Source organism: Prunus dulcis, chromosome 4 (assembly GCF_902201215.1).
Source record: "Prunus dulcis chromosome 4, ALMONDv2, whole genome shotgun sequence".
NCBI lineage: Eukaryota > Viridiplantae > Streptophyta > Magnoliopsida > Rosales > Rosaceae > Prunus > Prunus dulcis.
Genome location: NC_047653.1, coordinates 14,687,008 through 14,705,364, shown reverse-complemented (window position 1 = coordinate 14,705,364; position 18,357 = coordinate 14,687,008). Strand labels below are relative to the sequence as shown.

Sequence of the window (18,357 nt, the reverse complement as noted above, 5' to 3'; positions counted from 1 at the left end):
CCTCCATTTCCTCTTCCTCAGCTCTATTATCTCCATGCATGATTGATTGAGACATCATATGTGAACCACCTAAAATAAAAATTGGAAGCAATTACATTATGTAATATATAATGTGGTTGCCTCTGTTTAGTAAAGAATGCACTTGAAATTGCATGGGAAACAACATTTCTAAAATGGAATTAATATGTAAGGTGACATTTTTGCGCTCCTGAGGTGACATTTTCCAGAACATATCTTTTTTTGCTTTAGTATTAAGCAACTCAACAACCTTGTAACGAACCTGACTATCTAAGTTTGGGATTTCCATGATAGCATCCCAGCAACCACTCTCTTTTTCCTTTTTTTCCATAAGGCTATGGATTCCCCGAAAATCTGTGGCAATTGAATCAATGCTAAGAGAAACTCTTTCTAGAACATCGGCTCGAGTGTTGGTCTCAAAAGAGCTAGTGTTCCCCTCATACTCAGTTCTATTCCTTTTTGTCTGACCATTGCTTTCCAAGGGAAGCTCCACATTCGTGCCTTGAGTGGGAACATATGAATTAGGTTGTTTGGGTGATAGATCTTGGAATGTTGCAGCTTCAACTTCATTTGGTATGAATGCATGATTATCATAGTCATAACTCAAGTCATCTATCCCCACACGTCTACTTTCTTCCACTCCTAATGTTCTCGCATCTGTATCATCTCCCAATGCAATTGAGTTTCTTCCAATGGCAGTTCCATTCCCAATTGCAATTCTCAGAAGTTCATAGTCAGCAAAAGTGTCTGTTTGAAAGTTGACATGGGCCGGGTGGGACTAACAAAGGGAAAAAAAAAATTACAATTAATGCATACACATACAAAATAATAAATTATCATATAATATATTTTCGAAAATAGAAGCTCACCTTAATATAATCTTTCCACACTTCATCACTAGCAGTGAACTTCTTTGTGATTGGATCCCACCCAAACCCAGAGCTATGACGCATAAGCTCAGAAAAAATATTATATCGTTGCTTAAACCATTTCAATCGGCTTAAGTATTGTGAATGATTCCTTTCACATCCAAGTTTTGCATTAAGAGCAGGAAGTATCTTTTTCTCAACTGTTTGCTTACTTAGCATTCCATTACTATCACGCCATCCACGATTGGCGGCATCAACCATGAGTTGTAGCAACTCATTGCTCTCTTCCAACGTCCACAATTTATAACCCCCACTAACTTTGCTCTTTCCTTTGTCATTTCCTCGTTGTGATTCTTCCATTGATAATTACTATATCACATGTACAAATCCTTATTAATTGTGTATATTTTCATAATAACTTATTGGTAAACTGCATCCAATGCACCTTTTAAATTTTTATTTATCAAATCTAATCACATAGACAAGTAACATATTCTTATCAAAATAAATAAATATTACTCAGTCATCAATAATATTTCATAAACACTCACAAATCAACAGAAATGGTTAGATTACAAAAGAGTCTATATTCCAGCAATTCTCCTAACCTAATATGTGGGATGTAAATATTATATGAAAAAATTATCCACCTAACGAATTATGGGTAAAGAAACAGTACCTAAAGAATAAATTAATGGGTTTAGGGGCAACAAATTATATAATAAAATATTATAAGCAAACATAGCATATGAGACAATCAATATAATAAAATATTTATATGCAAACACAGATTTTTTTTTTACTAATAGAAGAAATATTCATCAATAATAAACGTGTGGATGAGAAGAGAAGAAAAATATTCAATATTTTTTTACTAACCTGAAGGAAGTGGATGACAATGGGATACCAAAGTGGAGCCCTAACCATGAAGAAAAAAGATCTATCTGCTTGATGCTTGATATAACAAGGGAAGAAAGAATTGGAGACGTTTGGAGACTTTTTGGTTCTATCTTCTCAACTTCCCAATATTTTCATAAAGTCTGGTGTAAATTAGCAAGACTTTTGGTAGTAAGAATTACCTTTAAAAGTATTGAAAAGTCATTTATTTAACAAAGTTTTTAAAAGTCATTAACATTTTGGATACCTCAAAACTTTTAAATACTCTTTAAAACTCACAATTGAATACAACTAAACTTTTAAAGACTATTTAAAAGTCACAATTGAATACCTTCAGACTTTTAAACTCATTAAAAGTCATTAAAAGTTATAATTGGATACACCCCCCTAAACCAAAATAATAATAAAAACTAAAACAACATTGGCAAAAGGAACATCAACTGCTGCTAATATGGGCATGACATATAGTCTATAGAGAGCGCCACCTAGTTACTCCAAGGCCTCAACAATGCACTAATGAGCAGTGGATCTACCATGAAAACGTCGAAACACCTCAAAGGACAACCTCACTAGATGAGGCACAACCAAAGCCAGCCCAAATATGAGACAATAAATGTGCCAAAAAAAAGATTAGATCGACATAGGTCCACCAAAAGCTGAAGAACACCGAAGATACAACGGGATCCAAAGCGTTCTCTCTTTTTTTCTTTGATTTAGGCGTATTGACTTTTTTTATATTTAGGTCTAGATATTTATTACGTATCTTTTATGTCGATTTTTCCTTTTGAGGTATAAAAAAAAATAATTTTAAATTCTAGATTCAAGGCACTCTGTACACTAAAGCTTAAATTACTAATGTTTTCAATGCTTTTATGCTTGCTTGATGCACCTTCGCATACCCGAAAAAAAAAATGTCAGCTATAACGGACATATAAAATCACCCGACCAACAGGTGTGAATTAACCAAGATTTTACAACCAAAAAAAAAAAAAACCAACGTTATATCCAAGATTAGAAAGAAATTTAATATATTATCCACATTTCCAACTATTTACTTGTTAGATCGCTAATATCTAAGAAAGGCAGATATTTGCTCCTGGGAATGAGAATTAAACTGAAAAGCTATAAAATTTGGATAAAAAAAAAATTTCAATTTATAATCCCTAAAGCATATTGCACCGATATTAGTAATTGAAAGGAATTTCACAAAAGTGGAAAGTTGAAGAATTTGAGAGTGAATAGCAATTTCATTATTCCCGTTGTTACAAGACAAGGCTGCACATCAATTCACGCTATTTAGAATTGTGTAAAAACAATGGTTTTATACCATCAAGTAAGACCATATATATATATATATATATGCTCACGGCAAGCTATCCTTGCCAAGCAGTTTCTGGCTGGTCTTGAAGTTATATATGGGTGTGTTGAGCATCTGCTGCTGGCTGGGTGTGTTGAGTAGGTCCTGTCTACTTGCAGGGGTGAATCAGAAGTTATTCAAGAAATAGCCAACAAGATTTCAAATATCTTGACCTCCATGACGCCAAGTGATAACGATGACCGTTTAGTTGGAATGAATTCTCGTATAGAGAAAATGGAGGCGTTCTTGGATTTGAAGGAGCGTGATGATGTTCGTACCATAGGGATTTGGGGGATGGGGGGCATTGGCAAGACAACTCTGGCTCAACTAGTGTTTAATAATATCTGCAACCAGTTTCAAGCTAGCTGCTTTCTTGGCAATGTCAAAGACAAATCTAAAAACCCTGATCTAGTAGTTTCCTTGCAGAAAGTTCTTTTCAAAAAACTGCTCTATAGCGGGGATGACATACATAACGTCCATATGGGAATCAATTCATTGAGCAGACGATTGCCTTCTAAAAAGGTGCTTATCGTTTTGGACGATCTCGATCATAAAAAACAAATAGAAGATTTAGTTGGAATGGATTGGTTGGGTCCAGGGAGCAGAATCATTATAACAACTAGAAATGAGCACTTGTTGAAGGCATATGGAGTGCACCACATATATGAGGTTGAGAAACTGAACGATGAAGAAGCCTTTCAGCTCTTCTGTAAGAAAGCCTTCAAGAAAGGCCACAAGATGGCTGATGACTACACAAACCTGTCCAAGGGTGTTGTCAAATATGCCAATGGCCTCCCTTTAGCTCTTGAAGTTCTGGGTTACGCCTTGTGCGGAAGAGAGCTAGGTGAATGGGAGAGTGAATTTGCTAAACTGAAGGAACATCATGATGACAACATTATTGACGTGCTTCGAATAAGTTATGATGGATTAGACGAAACCGAGAAGCAAATCTTTTTGGACATTGCATGTTTCTTCAAAGGAGAGGATCACGATCGTGTATTTAATATTTTGGACGCTTGTGACTTTTATCCAAAAAGAGGTATCAGGGTCCTCAAGGAAAAATGTCTAGTTAAAGTTATTGAAGGAAACAGATTGTGGATGCATGATTTAGTACAGCAAATGGGTTGGAGCGTTGTTCTCAGAGATTCTCTTGACCCAGGCGAACGCAGCAGGTTATGGGTTAATGAAAGTGTCTCGGACTATAAAGATAGCAGGTCGTGGCATGACGTGAACAATGTACTCGAGGATAATTTGGTAAGATATCAAATAATTTCAGATGCAATAAATGTTATACATCTAACACTTACCTCTATGATTTTGTGGTATAGGGAACAATTTCTGTTCACGGTATATTCCTAACCTTGCCTGCAAAGGAAGAGATAGAGTTGGATGCTGATCCATTCTCAAATATGCGCGTTCTAAAATTGTTGAGGATTTGTAATGCCAACTTTTCTAAATGTCCTGAATATTTCTCTAGAGAGTTACGGCTTTTGGAGTGGCATGAATATCCTTCAGAGTCTCTACCCCAAAGTTTTCGACCTTCTGCCCTTGTTGAACTCAAGTTGCCTAGCAGCCGCATTAAACAACTGTGGCATGAAAGGGTATTTCGATAACTTTTCACTTCATGTTCTTGCATTCAATTAGACAGAAATTATTCATTCCAATACTAATTACTACAATAAATTTGTTGAAGTACGATTGTTTTCTTTGCCCTTCATGACAGCACCTTCCTTTGATGAAAAAGTTGGGGCTGATCGATCTTTCCAACTGCAAATGCTTGACCAAGACCCCAGACTTCAGTAAGGTCCCATATCTTATGGATTTGACTCTTGAAGGTTGTGAAAAGTTATCAGAGCTTCACCCAACAATTTGGGATCTCCAACATCTGGTTTCATTGAACTTGAAGGGTTGTGAATGTCTAGAGATCCTTCCCCACTCCATCTGCTGGAAATCTCTTCAAACTTTTATTGCTTCAGGGTGTTCAAGACTGGAAAGGTTTCCAGAGATTGTGGGAAACATGAAACACTTGTCAGAACTTCATTTAGATAGGACGGGGATAAGGGAGTTGCCGTTATCAATTGAGCGCTTGACTAACCTTATTTTGTTAAATCTAAGAGAATGCAAGAACCTTTTGAGTCTTCCAAGCAGCATTTGCAGTTTGACATCCCTGAAACATGTATACCTATCAGGCTGCAAATTGATTGACCAACTGCCAGAAAACATTGGGAAGCTGGAACATTTAGAAGAGCTTTATGCCTGTCAAACCGCCATCAGAAGATTGCCGATGTCTATTTTACTTCTGAAGAACCTTCAAAGCTTATGTTTACATGGTTGTAAAGGTTTGAAGCTGCCTCACTCGTTCTCGGGTTTATCCTCTTTGATATCATTAGATCTAAGCGGATGCAGTCTAGACGAAGGAGCAATTCCTGATGATATTGGCAGAAGCTTATCCTCATTGCGGAGTTTAGGTTTGAGTGAAAACAATTTTGTGAGCATACCTGAAAGCATATCTCGACTTTGTGAGCTCAAAGAACTTACCTTGTTTAAGTGTAGCAATCTGCGTTTGTTGCCAAAACATCTTCCACCCAGCCTAAAACCTTTAGTTGCATATGATTGTCCTATGCAAACAAACTATCCAGAAACGCTGACCATATGGACTTCTGATAAGGGTATCTGTTTCTTAAAGTGCCAAGAATCAGAGGGGGATGAGGATGAGACAAGACATGACCCACGTCCAATTCCTGAAGAGCATGTTAAACAACCCTTTGCTAAATACTTGAAGGTCTCTCTCTCTCTCTCTCTCTCTCTCACACACACACACACACACACATAATGAACATATCACTGGATCCTACTGAAGGTTGGGCCACCTATCAATCTGTTTGGTGAATAGTAAAAAGGGGATCCGTCTTAGGCAGGGGTTATATAGGTACACATATACACATCCTTGTATACTATATCAGGCTGGGTCGTCACCAACGACCTCTTTTGGTGAATTGTAAAAAGGGATCCTGGGTTGCACATACATATATGATACATGTGTATATAGGCATATAATGTTATTGTTTTTTTTGTTTTGTTTTCTACAGGATCTGATTGGTCCTGAGCTTGAGCAAGAAATTGAACTTCGTGTTCCGCATACCGCAATTCCACATTGGTGCAGTGAGTATCAGAGTGGGACCTCTGTAACAATCCAACTATCAGATCCAGAAGATAGTAATTCTTCATGGATGGGAGTTGCCCTTTTTGTTTTTTTCGAAATTCTTGATCAGAGTTTTGAAATGGAAGAGACCTTCTGTCGTTTTCAGGCCTCGGATGGTCTTTTTCAAAAGCGAAGTGTCTTTGCAAACTTTGAAAACTTCAGAGTTGGGTCGCATGGAGTTTGTTGGTATCAGCCAGCACGCAACTTTGCAGGGCATTTGCGAAAAGCAAGCCCGGGAATACTTCGAGCTTCAGTCTCAACGAATCGACCCAGTTTGATAGTCAAAGGGTGCGGGATAAGTTTGATCTCCCATCAAGGTGCTGCAAAGTTTGCAGACGATTTAAGTGAGTTTGCTTGTCAACACCTGAGTTTTGGTCCACATTGTAAGGAAATGTTAGATGAGGCGAAGAATTTTGGTCCACACTGTAAGGTTCATTATACCAGCATAAACCTGTTAGATTATACAACAATTGCCTCATATATTTTCAGGCCAGGTTAGAAAGAGTGTCCCCAATAATCTGTTGATATGTGTTGTTATTGGGATCCTTCATACATAATGTTTGGAACAATTAATGCCCCTCTGAAAGTCGAATTCCATTGATGATTTAATTGGTTTGGGATGGATTTGATTTGGCCTATTTTGCTTAATGGGTCGGTCTTTTGTTCTCCACAATCATAACCTTGGGTCTATTATTGTTCTCTCCACAATCTTAACCTTTACAATGTTAACTACCTGGGCCATAAAATTGAGTGTCGGGGTGTTTGGGCTCGAATTTTAAAGCCTATTTTTTATATTTGATCGGATTGGGGTGTGCTTGTGACCAGTGTTTTCAAAAGCATGCTTTCGTGCATATCGGCGTGTGCGTAAAGAGTGAGGCGGCACAAAATCGCCTAAGGTGGTCTGCTGTTTAGCAAGTTGCATGTTTAGTGCGGTGAGGAGTGGCAAGGCGTGACAAGGCATTGCAAGGCGTGGTGAGGTAGACGAGGAACCAATGTGTATTCTCCAAGCGATTGCTTGAGAAAGAAGAAAAGTTTGCATGGAATTTTTGTTTAGGGTTTGTTATAATGAAACGACTTCATTTATATATATATATATATAACCCTAATTTCTCCCTTTACCCGATAATCCTCATTTCAAGAATTCTCTTCATCCTTAGATTGTAAGTAAGCCATTTTATTTTTCTCTCTAAATATTCGCAACTGTAATTCGATGTTCCATAAAAGTTGAAGCCATACATGCATGTTATGTGTTAATATATTTTCTTTTTCTTTTTTCAATATATTACTTATCTAATTCATTTATGTGATATAGTAAAAATTTGACATACATGCATCATACTTATATCCTATGTTGGAGGGACACGGGAACGCGACACACGAAAAATCTCAAAAAATTAGGACACAGGTACGGCTAGGACACGACAATTAAAATAATAATTTATTATCAATACTTCAATGTCACATAATTCCATAAAACAAAACAAATAACTCATGTTCATCATCTATATATGATAATTAATATACCACAAAATAAAACATAAATGATCCAACTCTCAATATTCTTCAAGCATCTATGTCTTCATTGTTGTTGTTATTAGAAAATAACACGCCCTTTCGGTTCATCAAGTGAAAGGTTTGTAATTTCAAGCATACCTGCATTTTCCAAGTTCATAGTATCAAATCCATCTCCACCAACATATCCAACATCCTACTCTCACTTTCTTGGCCAGAATTTCTTTTTATTATTTGTTGTGTTTCTCTTCAAAAAAAAAAAAATTGAAAAAAAAAAGGAAGAAAGAATTGTCACCTCACCACCAATTCCAACTCTTCTACTGATGTGGAGGGAGATAAGAAAAGAAAATAGAGTGCATAAATGATTATGAAAAAAAAAAAAAAGATAACATAAATAAATGCATTTGAAAATAGAGAAAAAAAAAATTACAAATAGACTTATCTTGTGCAAAACCAGGAAAAGGGGAGGAGAAGAGCTGTGACGGAGGAAATGAAGTCTGGCAGCAGAAAAGGTAAGACTTAGGTTATAAAAAGTCTTTTTCCACTTTAAGCTTAAAACATATTTCAAATCAGTCCACCAAAGTTTCAAAAATCACGTATAGACCCAGCTTTTATTTTTAAAATTTCAAACTAGTCCCTGCCGTGTCTTGACCGTGTCCCAACCGTTGAATGGGACTTCTTTAACAATCCAACTATCAGATCCAGAAGATAGTAATTCTTTGTGGATTGGAGGCCTTTTTGTTTTTTTGATATTCTTGAGCAGAGTTCGGAAATGGAAGAGACGTTTTTCCATATTAATACCTCTTATGGCCATCTTGAAAATCGCATGGTTTTTCAAAACTTTAAAAACTTCATGGTTGGGTCGCATAGAGTTTGTTGCTATGAGCCAGCACGCAAATTTGTAGGGCATTTGAAAAGGGCAAGCCAAAGAATGCTTCGAGCTTCAGTCTCAACAAATCGACCCAGTTCGAAAGTGAAAGGGTGCGGAATACATTTAATATCCCATCAAGATGCAGCACAGTTTGCCCAGAATTTAAGTCAGACTGGTAGTCAACACATGGATTCGAATTTTAGTCAACATTGTAAGGATATCATGGATGAGGCAATGAGATTAGAAAGCTTTGGGGACATGACGGAACTTGAATACCCTCTAGGGTAACTGTTGATGCGAAAAAGTGGTTCGGCACGTGCTTCGCCCAACTTAGTGATATTATGCCTTCGGTAGGTGTCTGCCCTTGGAAAGGTAGGTACCTGCAAGAAGGACACGTTCGGTAAGACCTTGGGGTACCGGTGTGGTACCGGCCGAAGGCTCTCCGATGCTTTAGTAAGTACGGTTTTAGTAATGTCAGATTACAGATCAAGCGGTAGCGTACCGTTGGTTTCTCTTCTTTCCTTTTGAGGATAGGGGTCTTCTTATATAGGCCTTGGGAGGCGTGCACTATGCTCATATTTTCGATGTGGGACTCTAGAAGCGGATTGTGAGCATGACACGTGCCCTGTCGCAAAAAGGTCAGAATGTATGGCTTCGGCAGGTCATATGCCGAAGGGTTATTGTGATGAATATCGATCTTGTCCACGTGTTTGGCGGTCATAGGTCGTTTATTTCTGGTATAAACAGTACTCCCCCAAGTTCTCTTCCGAAGGGAATTTAGTTCTCTATGGCAGTTAGAAGGTGCCCTGCCGTTCGGTAAGCTCGTTTGGGGGAAAGAAAAGATGTTTGCGTTGATCCTTTCTGGAATCATCGTTCGGAAGAGACTCCCCTGAGACCCGAAGGGTCGTCGATGCTTGGGGGTGTGAGGGCAGAGAGACGCTTCGTCTTCCGTGCCTGGCGTGCACAGACGCTTCGTCTTCCGTGCTTGGCGTGTAGTCAACATCACCATCCACCGGGCGACACGTGGCTAGCGAAGCCACGCCTGACGGTCGCATTTATGAGCCTTTTGGTTTTCCGAGGCGTACCGTTGCAGCTCTCTCCCTATAAATAGAGGTCACTCCGGACGCAAAGCTCACTTTGCATTTGTGAGTTGACGCGAGAGCTCTGTGCGGCGATTTCTGAAGAGAGTGAACGGCAATCCAAGCGATTTTCACAGCAGTTCTCGGCATTCAAGGAGATTTCCGAAGTCTCTATTCGGCAATCAAATCTTCCCACACTACTCAAGGTAAGATACTGTTCGGTACTCCCAAAATACTCTCTCTTTATTTAATTGTACGTCTTTTCATGGCATAGGCTAGCCGATCGTTAGTAGGGTTCTCCTTCGGTGGTCTAGTGAGCCATAGGTAGCGACGTAGGCATCGGTAGGGTAGTTTATGACACGGCCTTAGCTTCCCTTTCCTTTTTTGTATATGTCTGATAGCGAGTCGTCGTTCGGCAGTGAGCCCAATGCGTTCGATGAGGAGTTGTCATCGGGCTGGGACACGTCCAGTGGGGCTGCGAGCCTCGAGGCCGAGGGTGGAGAGGACACCGATGTTGAGATACTTGGTGAGGAGGTGAACTCCGTTCCCACCCACGGCATTGGCAAGGGGCTTATGACGGGGCAACCGCTTCCCTTGGCCGCAGTTTATAAGGACTGTATCCGCGTCGGTACCTTTGAGCATCAGCCTGAGGCCTCCACCTCTGGTCACGGTGAGGGCGTTGCCGGTCCCTCTCGGCTGAGGGTGACGATCATCCACCGGGAGCGGTCTAGGATACCGGTGGGTGTACCCAAGAAGACTCTGTTCAGGGTCGACTACTTGGAGCCCAACAAGATTACCGAACGGGAGCTGGAGAGGATTAGGGTCAAGTACCTCATTCCAGAATCAGTGAAGATAAGGATTCCGGGTCCTACTGAGTCCCTCAGCGACCCAGGGGATGGTGAAGTCACTTTCTTCACCGACGTGCTTCTGCAAGGGGTTAGGTTGCCGTTGCAGCCTTGCCCAGATCGGGTACGCTCCTGGCCAGTATAATCCCAACTTCTGGGTGGCCTTGATGGGGGTGATAGCTGCATTCGGGATTGCCGAGGAAGGGGAGCCTTCCTACGAGCAGTTCTCGTACCTGTACAGCATCACCAAGTCCAAGAGCGTCGATCACGGCGGCTGGGTTCAGGCGAACTGCCTGAAGGCTTCCGAGCGGGGGCACTTCATCAGCTCGGTGCCGACTTCTCAAAAGTAGTGAAGGAATCCGCGGGTGCTACTCTCCGGCGATTGGGAATCGCCATCGGGAACACCCCTCCGATTCCCTGTCCCCACGACATTTCAGATTGCCGGTAGGTTTCCGAATTACCGATTCATAGGCTGACTTCTCTTCCCTTCTTTTTTCTTGTTTTATTTTACTAATTTTTTTCTTCTCTTCGGACAGGTAAACTCAAGCAGCCGAGCCCTAAGCAGAGTGAGATTTGGTAGCTCGACAGAGTAAGGCTGAGAGTGCCAGCTGCCGAGCGAGTTTATCCACGCTTCCTCTTCACCGACAACCTCGTCAGAGCCGGCCTTGTCAACCCTGCCGAGAGTAACCTCCCTACCTCTTTTCTTCTTCTCGTTTTCTTGTATTATTTTTGCCCGTCGACTGACCGAATGCTTGTGATCAGTGACGGACGCCAGGAAGGCTGCCGAGGCCAAGAGGATGAACGAATCCTCTAGGAGGCGCCTAATGATGGGCCTGGAGGGCAAGAAGAAGAAAAGACAGCCCGAGGCGTCTCCCGTTCGGCAGTCGACGGACCCTGAGGACGTGACCCTCGCGGAGCGCCTGCGACAGCTGGGCGCCGAGCCCATTGCCTGGCCTGCTGCCGATGCCTCCGCCCCGAGGCAGTCGGATACTGAAGCCACCGCCTCCAGAGCTGCCGGGAAGCGGCCAGTGATAGTGGATTTGGAAGCCTCACCGGATTCCAAGCGCCCTCGCCGATCGGAGGTCCCGAGGGCCGTCTTTGCGGCGGAGGACGAGGATGGCACTTCCGAAGCCGTCACCATCGCCTGCCCAGCGAAGACGGTTCAGTTCGTCAACCATATGATCGTCAGTTCTCAGATTGAGCTGCCGGAGATTGATGAACTACCGAAGAAGCTTCTTCGGGAGGAGGCTGGACAAGCCTTTCGGCTTCAGGCCTCGGTAAGATTTTCCTTCTTCTTTCGTCCTCTCTTTCTTTTTTGTGCCAAGTGGGGCATGCTTCTGACTCTGTTTTGTGTAGGCGTCCATGGACATGTGGCTCTGCGTCAAGCGGGCCATCGCTGCTGCCGAGCGGGCGAAGAAGGCCTGCGACGACGGTAGGGCTAAGGTTGCCGAGGCGAGCAAGGCACTCCAGAACCACGCCCACCTGCTCAAGGAGAAAGAGGCTGCCGAACGGCAGGCTCTCGTTTCGGGGGCGAAGGTGGAGGAGATGCATGTGGCCTTGGAGGCAGCACAGGCGGCAGCAAGGGATGCCGAGGCGGCTAAAGAGGCGGTGTAGGTGGCCTTGGAGGAGTCCGAGCGGGCCAAGGCAGCAGAGATCGAGGATGCCGTTCGGTCAGCCATCCAGGGGTACCGCTCGTCTGAAGAGTTCACTGTTCTCCTTGATAAGGAAGTGGGCTCGGAGATGGTGGACCTATTGTACCAGTTCAAACGGTACAACCCCAGGAAGAAGCTGAATCTGAACTTCAATGCTGATCCTCCCCCACTACCGGAAAGGCTGACGGAGGATATGATTGAAGAATATGAGGGGGAAGATGCCGCAAAGGGCTCCGGGTCTACCGAGGCTGCCGCCGCCGATGAAGCCTGAGGGCATTTTCATTTCTTTTTTGTAATTGTAAATTTTGTTTTGTTTTTTTAATTTTTTTTTTCATGTTATCCTGAACACATTGGTGCCGAGGGCATCCTTTCATTCGAATGCACATTTTTTTTTATCTACTGTTGTTTGAACAAGTGTTGGTTTTAACTTTCGTGTATTTTGAATGTGTTATAAGTTCCGACAGTATCCGTAGTGTAAAAGTTTCGAATATCATTTATTGCCGTAGGCTAATAAAGATGTCGTAGAACGTTAGTTTAATATCGTTGGTAGCCATGATCTAATAGAGTAATAGAAAGAGTTTCCGAAGTAATAGTGTCAAGGGCTTTCTATTCATTTCTGCCAAACGGCGAGTACATGCAAAGTGATTACAAAATGATCCTGCCGTAGGCTAGGTTACTTGAAATAGTATTTGAGATGTTCCACGTTCCAAGGATGACCGAGGGTCTTACCGTTGGAGTCTCTTAGTCGATAGGTTCCCGATCGAAGGATACCGATGATCTCGTAAGGTCCCTCCCAGGAAGGTCCGAGGGTTTCTTCTGTGGCATCCTTGGTTGCTAGGGATACCTTGCGCATGACCCAGTCTCCGATTTGGAATGAGCAGTGTCTAACCCTAGAGTCGTAATACCGAGAGACACGTTGTTTGTAGGCTTCATTCCGAAGATTGGCATATGCCCGGTGCTCTTCAAGTAGGTCAAGGCTTAGAGAAACGGCTTCTTCGTTTGGCTTCGGTGCGAAGTTTTCCGTTCGGTAGGAAGGTTCGCCAATTTCCACAGGCACCACAGCTTCCGAACCGAAAGCCAGGGAAAAAGGTGTTTCACTAGTGGACGTTCGGTAAGACGTCCGAATGGCCCATAGAGCTTCGGGAAGCTTTTCCGGCCAGGCTCCCTTGGCCTTGTTCAACTGCCGTTTTAGTAGCTTCTTCACTATTTTGTTTATTGCTTCGACCTAACCGTTCGACTGGGGATGGGCTTGTGATGAGAAAAACAAGTTGATTTTCAGGCGGGTGCAGAATTTCCTGAAGAGTTTCGAATCGAATTTTCTACCGTTATCGGTAATGATTGCATATGGGATACCGAATCGGCAACAAATGTGAGTCCAGACGAAATCCTCCATCTTTGCTGCCGTTATGGTTGCTAGAGGTTCGGCTTCCACCCATTTGGTGAAGTAGTCGACGGCAACCACTGCATATTTTACCTGCCCCTTACCTTGCGGCATTGGACCGATCAGGTCTAGTCCCCATTGTGCGAAAGGCCAAGGGCTTACAATCGGTGTCAGAGGTTCGGCAGGGATATGCGGAACGTTACCGAAGCGCTGGCATTTATCACATCTTTTCACAAGTGAATTAGCGTCCTGATGCATGGTCGGCCAAAAGTATCCCTGCCGAAAGGCTTTGTAGGCGAGGAATCGGGACCCGGAATGGTCGCCACACACACCGTTATGGATCTCCCGAAGGACGTAGTCCCCCTGTTCTGCCGTAAGGCATTTGAGATATGGGGTGGTGTAGCCACGCTTGTAAAGCACATTGTTGATGACAGTGTACCTTGCTGATCGGTATCTAAGCTTCCGGGCCTGGGCCTTATCTTCAGGAAGGGTGCCGTTCGTCAGGTACAAGTAGATATGAGACATCCATGTATCCTCATACCGTACGGTACACGTTTCGGAGGCTACCGTACTCGGTTGGGCAAGAATCTCCACCGGTACCTTTCTTCCGACCTTGTCGTTTATCGCCGAAGCCAGGCGCGCCAGTGCATCGGCATGGCTGTTTTCGCCTCTGGGGATCTGTTTGATCTCGTATGCTTGGAAACTTCGGAGTAGCTGATGGGCGGTTGAAAGGTAGGCGTGCATGGAGGCATCCTTGGCGGCGAAGTCTGCCGTTACCTGGTTCACGATGAGCTGGGAGTCGCTGTGAATTCTTATTTGTTTTGCATTCATGCTCTTGGCTAACCGAAGGCCGGCCAAGAGAGCTTCATATTCCGCTTCATTGTTGGAGGTTCGGAAGTCGAATCGGAGGGCGTACTCGATCTTGAGTCCGTCCGGTGTTGTCAGTACCAAGCCTGCTCCGCATCCTTGTTGGTTTGCCGAACCATCGACGTGTAGACCCCATACGGGAGTCGAGGTGTCAAAGCGTTCGGCGTCTAACTCATCCGGCAATCCGATCTCGGTCATCGCCTCGGGCGTTGACATCGCTGTTGATGGGGTAAGCACGGAGATAAAATCAACAATAGCCTGGCCCCTTTCGGCGAGCCTCGGAACGAACTGTATGTCGAATTCTCCGAGTTCGATCGCCCACTTGATCAATCGGCCAGAAATTTCTGGTTTCTGGAGCACTTGCCGGAGCGGTTGGTTGGTCAGGACTTTGATCCCATGCGCCTGAAAGTATGGCCGAAGTCTTCGTGCCGAGACAACAAGGGCTAGTGCAAGCTGCTCTAATGGGGGATACCGAAGTTCAGTACTCTGGAGCGCCTTACTGACATAGAAAATCGGTAACTCTGCCTTTTCCGGTTTTCATATCAATACCGAACTGACGGCAGTGCTAGATACCGAAAGGTATAGGTAGAGAATTTCCCCAGGCAGTGGTTTTGACAACAGGGGGGCTTTGCTCATGTAGTTCTTTAAGTCTTGAAATGCCTTATCACATTCGGCAGTCCATATGATATGCTGTTTGCCCCCTTTCAAGGCTTTAAAGAACGGTACACATTTATCGGTTGCTTTCGATACGAAGCGGGTCAAGGCGACCACGCGTCCGGTAAGGCTTTGAATGTCCTTCGTCGTCTTCGGCCTCTCCATATCGATGATTGCTTTTATTTTTTCGGGATTCGCTTCGATCCCCCTTTGACTGATCATGAATCCGAGGAATTTCCTGGAAGATACACCGAAGGCGCATTTCTTCGGGTTCAGTCTCATCCGGTAGTCTTTCAGTATGCCGAACATGATTGATAAATTTTGCAGATGTTCTTCGGCAGTTCTGCTTTTTACCAACATGTCGTCAACGTAAACCTCCATGATGTTGCCGATGTATCCGGCGAAGATTTTGTTGACAAGCCTTTGATATGTTGCCCCTGCGTTCTTCAGACCGAACGGCATGACATTGTAACAGTACAACCCTTTGTCCGTTATGAATGCGGTGTGTTCGCTATCGGGAGGGTGCATGAATATCTGATTGTAGCCAGAACAGGCGTCCATGAAGCCGAGCAGTTCGTGGCCGGCAGTGGCGTCCACAAGCTGGTCTATCCATGGTAACGGAAAGCTGTACTTCGGGCAGGCCTTGTTGAGATCGGTATAGTCTTGGCACATTCGCCACCCGCCTGTGGCCTTTCTCACCATCACGGAATTTGCCAGCCATACGGGATACGTTGCCTCCCGGATGAAGCCGATGGTTTGAAGTTTGTCGACCTCTGTACGCATGGCCTCGTATCGTTCGGCATCGTACGATCGGCGCTTCTGCCTAACGGGTTTATAAACGGGGGAAATGCTGAGTTTATGGCTGATGACCTCGGGGGCGATGCCGGGCATATCTTCGTAAGACCATGCAAACACTTCCGAATGGTGCCGCAAGAAATTTATGAATTGCGTTCGGAGGTCAGGTGTGAGACTTGTGCCGATCCTAACCTGACGATCGGGCTGTTCATCGCTCAAGGTTACTGTCTCCAGTTCCTCGGCGGGTTGTGTGTGAGGGGTCGGGGACTCATCCCTTGGGTCGTCAACCGGTCCCGTACCGTTCGGCAACCTCTGCACAGACATGGTCTCGTCGGGGAGTTTGAAAGAGGTTGCCTTGAGAGTCGTGGCGTAGCAAGTCCGCGCACTTAACTGGTTTCCTCGGATTGCTCCCGTGCCGTTCGGGGTTGGGAATTTCATCAATAGCATGTGGGGCGAAAGATGCGCCTTAACCCTCGTAAGTGCCGTTAAGCCAACGATGACGTTGTACGCCGTCGGGCAGTCAACGATGAGGAATTGATCGTATGTCGTTGTTTTCCTTGGCGCAGTACCAAAGGTAATTGGCAGTTTTACGCTACCGACTGGTTGGACCAGGTCCCCAGAGAAACTCAACAGAGGTGTTAACTGCCGGTTAACCTGGTTGTCACTTATTCCCATTTCTCTGAAAGTTTCAGAAAAAATCACGCTTACGAAGCTTCCGGTATTGATCAATACTCGTCCTACGTCGTAGTCGGCAATTTCTGCTCGGATGATCATTAGGTCGTCGTGGGGATAGAGGACTCCCTCTTCCTCCTCTTCGCAAAATGTGATCGGTTCCCAATGAACTTTTGGTACTTCCTGGTGCCGATTTACCTCTATACCGAATACCTGAGGAAACTATGCGGCGCACGTACTGCTTCATTGAACGGTTGCTCATTCCCGCAACGGTAGGGCCACCGCTGATAGTGCTTATCATGTTTATCTGCCGAGTTGGGTTCGGCACCGGCGCCGGTGGCTGCCGGGCGATATACTGATCTAGCCTCCCCTCTCTGATCAGCCGTTCGACAATCTTTCTCAGGCTTATACAATCTTCCGTATTATGGCTGTTGTGCTGATGGTATCGGCAGAATTTACCGGTATCCCGGTTGTCTTGCCGATTGGGTCTTCGCAGATTCGGTTTTGGTATTATTTCTTGTTCGTTCATCAGAACGGCCTCATAGGTGGTATTCAATAGGGTAAAGACCTCGTTGCCGTGGTCACGATTAGGTAGGGGTCCTCGGTTGTCGTTGCGACCATACCTCCCTTTTCCCTTCTTCGGCTGGTCTCTTCGATCACGGTTGTCTTTCCTCTTATGGTCTGCCGAATATGAGTCGACCCTCTCGTAGGATGGCGTCTTTGCCGGATAAGCATTTGGTTCGGTATCCTCTCGGCATGCTGAAACACTGGGTTTCGAGTTGAAGTATTCGGCCTTGGCGTGGACTGCCGCCTGCTTCATTAGTTCGTCATACGTGCGCCAGTTGCTGCTGTGTACTAGGTATCGGAAGTGTGAGGACCGAAGGCCACTCTTGAAGGCGCCGTAGGCTGCCCTATCGTCTGTTTCCGGGCACCTCGAGTATTCATGACTGAAGCGTGCCGCGTACTCTCTCAACGGTTCGTCCTCTCTCTGCCGAATCGTGTACAGATCATCGGCAGAGTAAAGACGGTCCGTTTGGATCATGAAGTGATTGAGGAAAATTTGTTTCAGCTCGTCAAAAGAATCTACCGTTTCTGGCTCCAACCGATAGAACCAGTTCAGGGCTGCTTCGGTAAGAGAAGATGGGAATAGTAGGCACTGCCCCTCATTGCTCAGGCCCTTGCATCCAATGACAGACTGAAATGAATGAAGGTGGGTTAAGGGGTCCTCGGTCCCAGTATAGAACGGTATACGCAGTTGCTGTACTTCCCTATCCTGCCGAGAACGCCGGATGCGTCTCTTGAATGGTCCGGGCCGAAGCTTTCCCCATTCCGGTCCTTGGGAGCGAGCTTTGTCGTTCTCCATTTTCTGGACTTCCTGAAAAAGGAGCCGGACAACAGGGTCTCGGCTTGGGATTTCCTCGGAACCATAGTCTTCCGAGCGTCTTCGCGGGCTCACTGAATTATCCCCCGAGTATCGAGGTGTTGCCGAACGGTAGGTGGAAGTTTGCGTCCTGGAAGGGATGTATTCGGAGGCCGACTCCTCTGCGGAGTCCAGCCCTCTGACCCTCCGAATAGGCGACTTGCTTCCTAAGGCGTTCATCCGGGATTCCCTTAATCGAGCGTTAATCCTGATCGGGGACCTCTGTCTCTCTGCCTCCCGATCGTTAAGCCGGTGTCAGCAATCGG

The 18,357-nt window shown here is 44.6% G+C and overlaps 1 protein-coding gene across 1 annotated transcript; it reads left to right on the top strand.

The window, feature by feature from the left end:
* Positions 1-3,318: 3,318 nt before the first annotated feature.
* LOC117625453 (TMV resistance protein N-like) lies at positions 3,319-5,162 on the top strand. Its single transcript, XM_034357004.1, has 4 exons — positions 3,319-4,395; positions 4,470-4,742; positions 4,865-4,945; positions 5,064-5,162. Exons 1-4 carry the CDS (start codon positions 3,319-3,321, stop codon positions 5,160-5,162), a joined length of 1,530 nt encoding a protein of 509 aa, XP_034212895.1.
* Positions 5,163-18,357: the final 13,195 nt, after the last annotated feature.

Excerpts from the sequence above, each read along its gene's own strand:
- LOC117625453 (XM_034357004.1), top strand. The coding sequence starts at position 3,319 with ATGACGCCAAGTGATAACGATGACCGTTTAGTTGGAATGAATTCTCGT. Across the intron at positions 4,396-4,469 it reads ATGTACTCGAGGATAATTTG|GGAACAATTTCTGTTCACGG; the intron begins GTAAGATATCAA and ends TTTGTGGTATAG. Across the intron at positions 4,743-4,864 it reads AACAACTGTGGCATGAAAGG|CACCTTCCTTTGATGAAAAA; the intron begins GTATTTCGATAA and ends CCTTCATGACAG.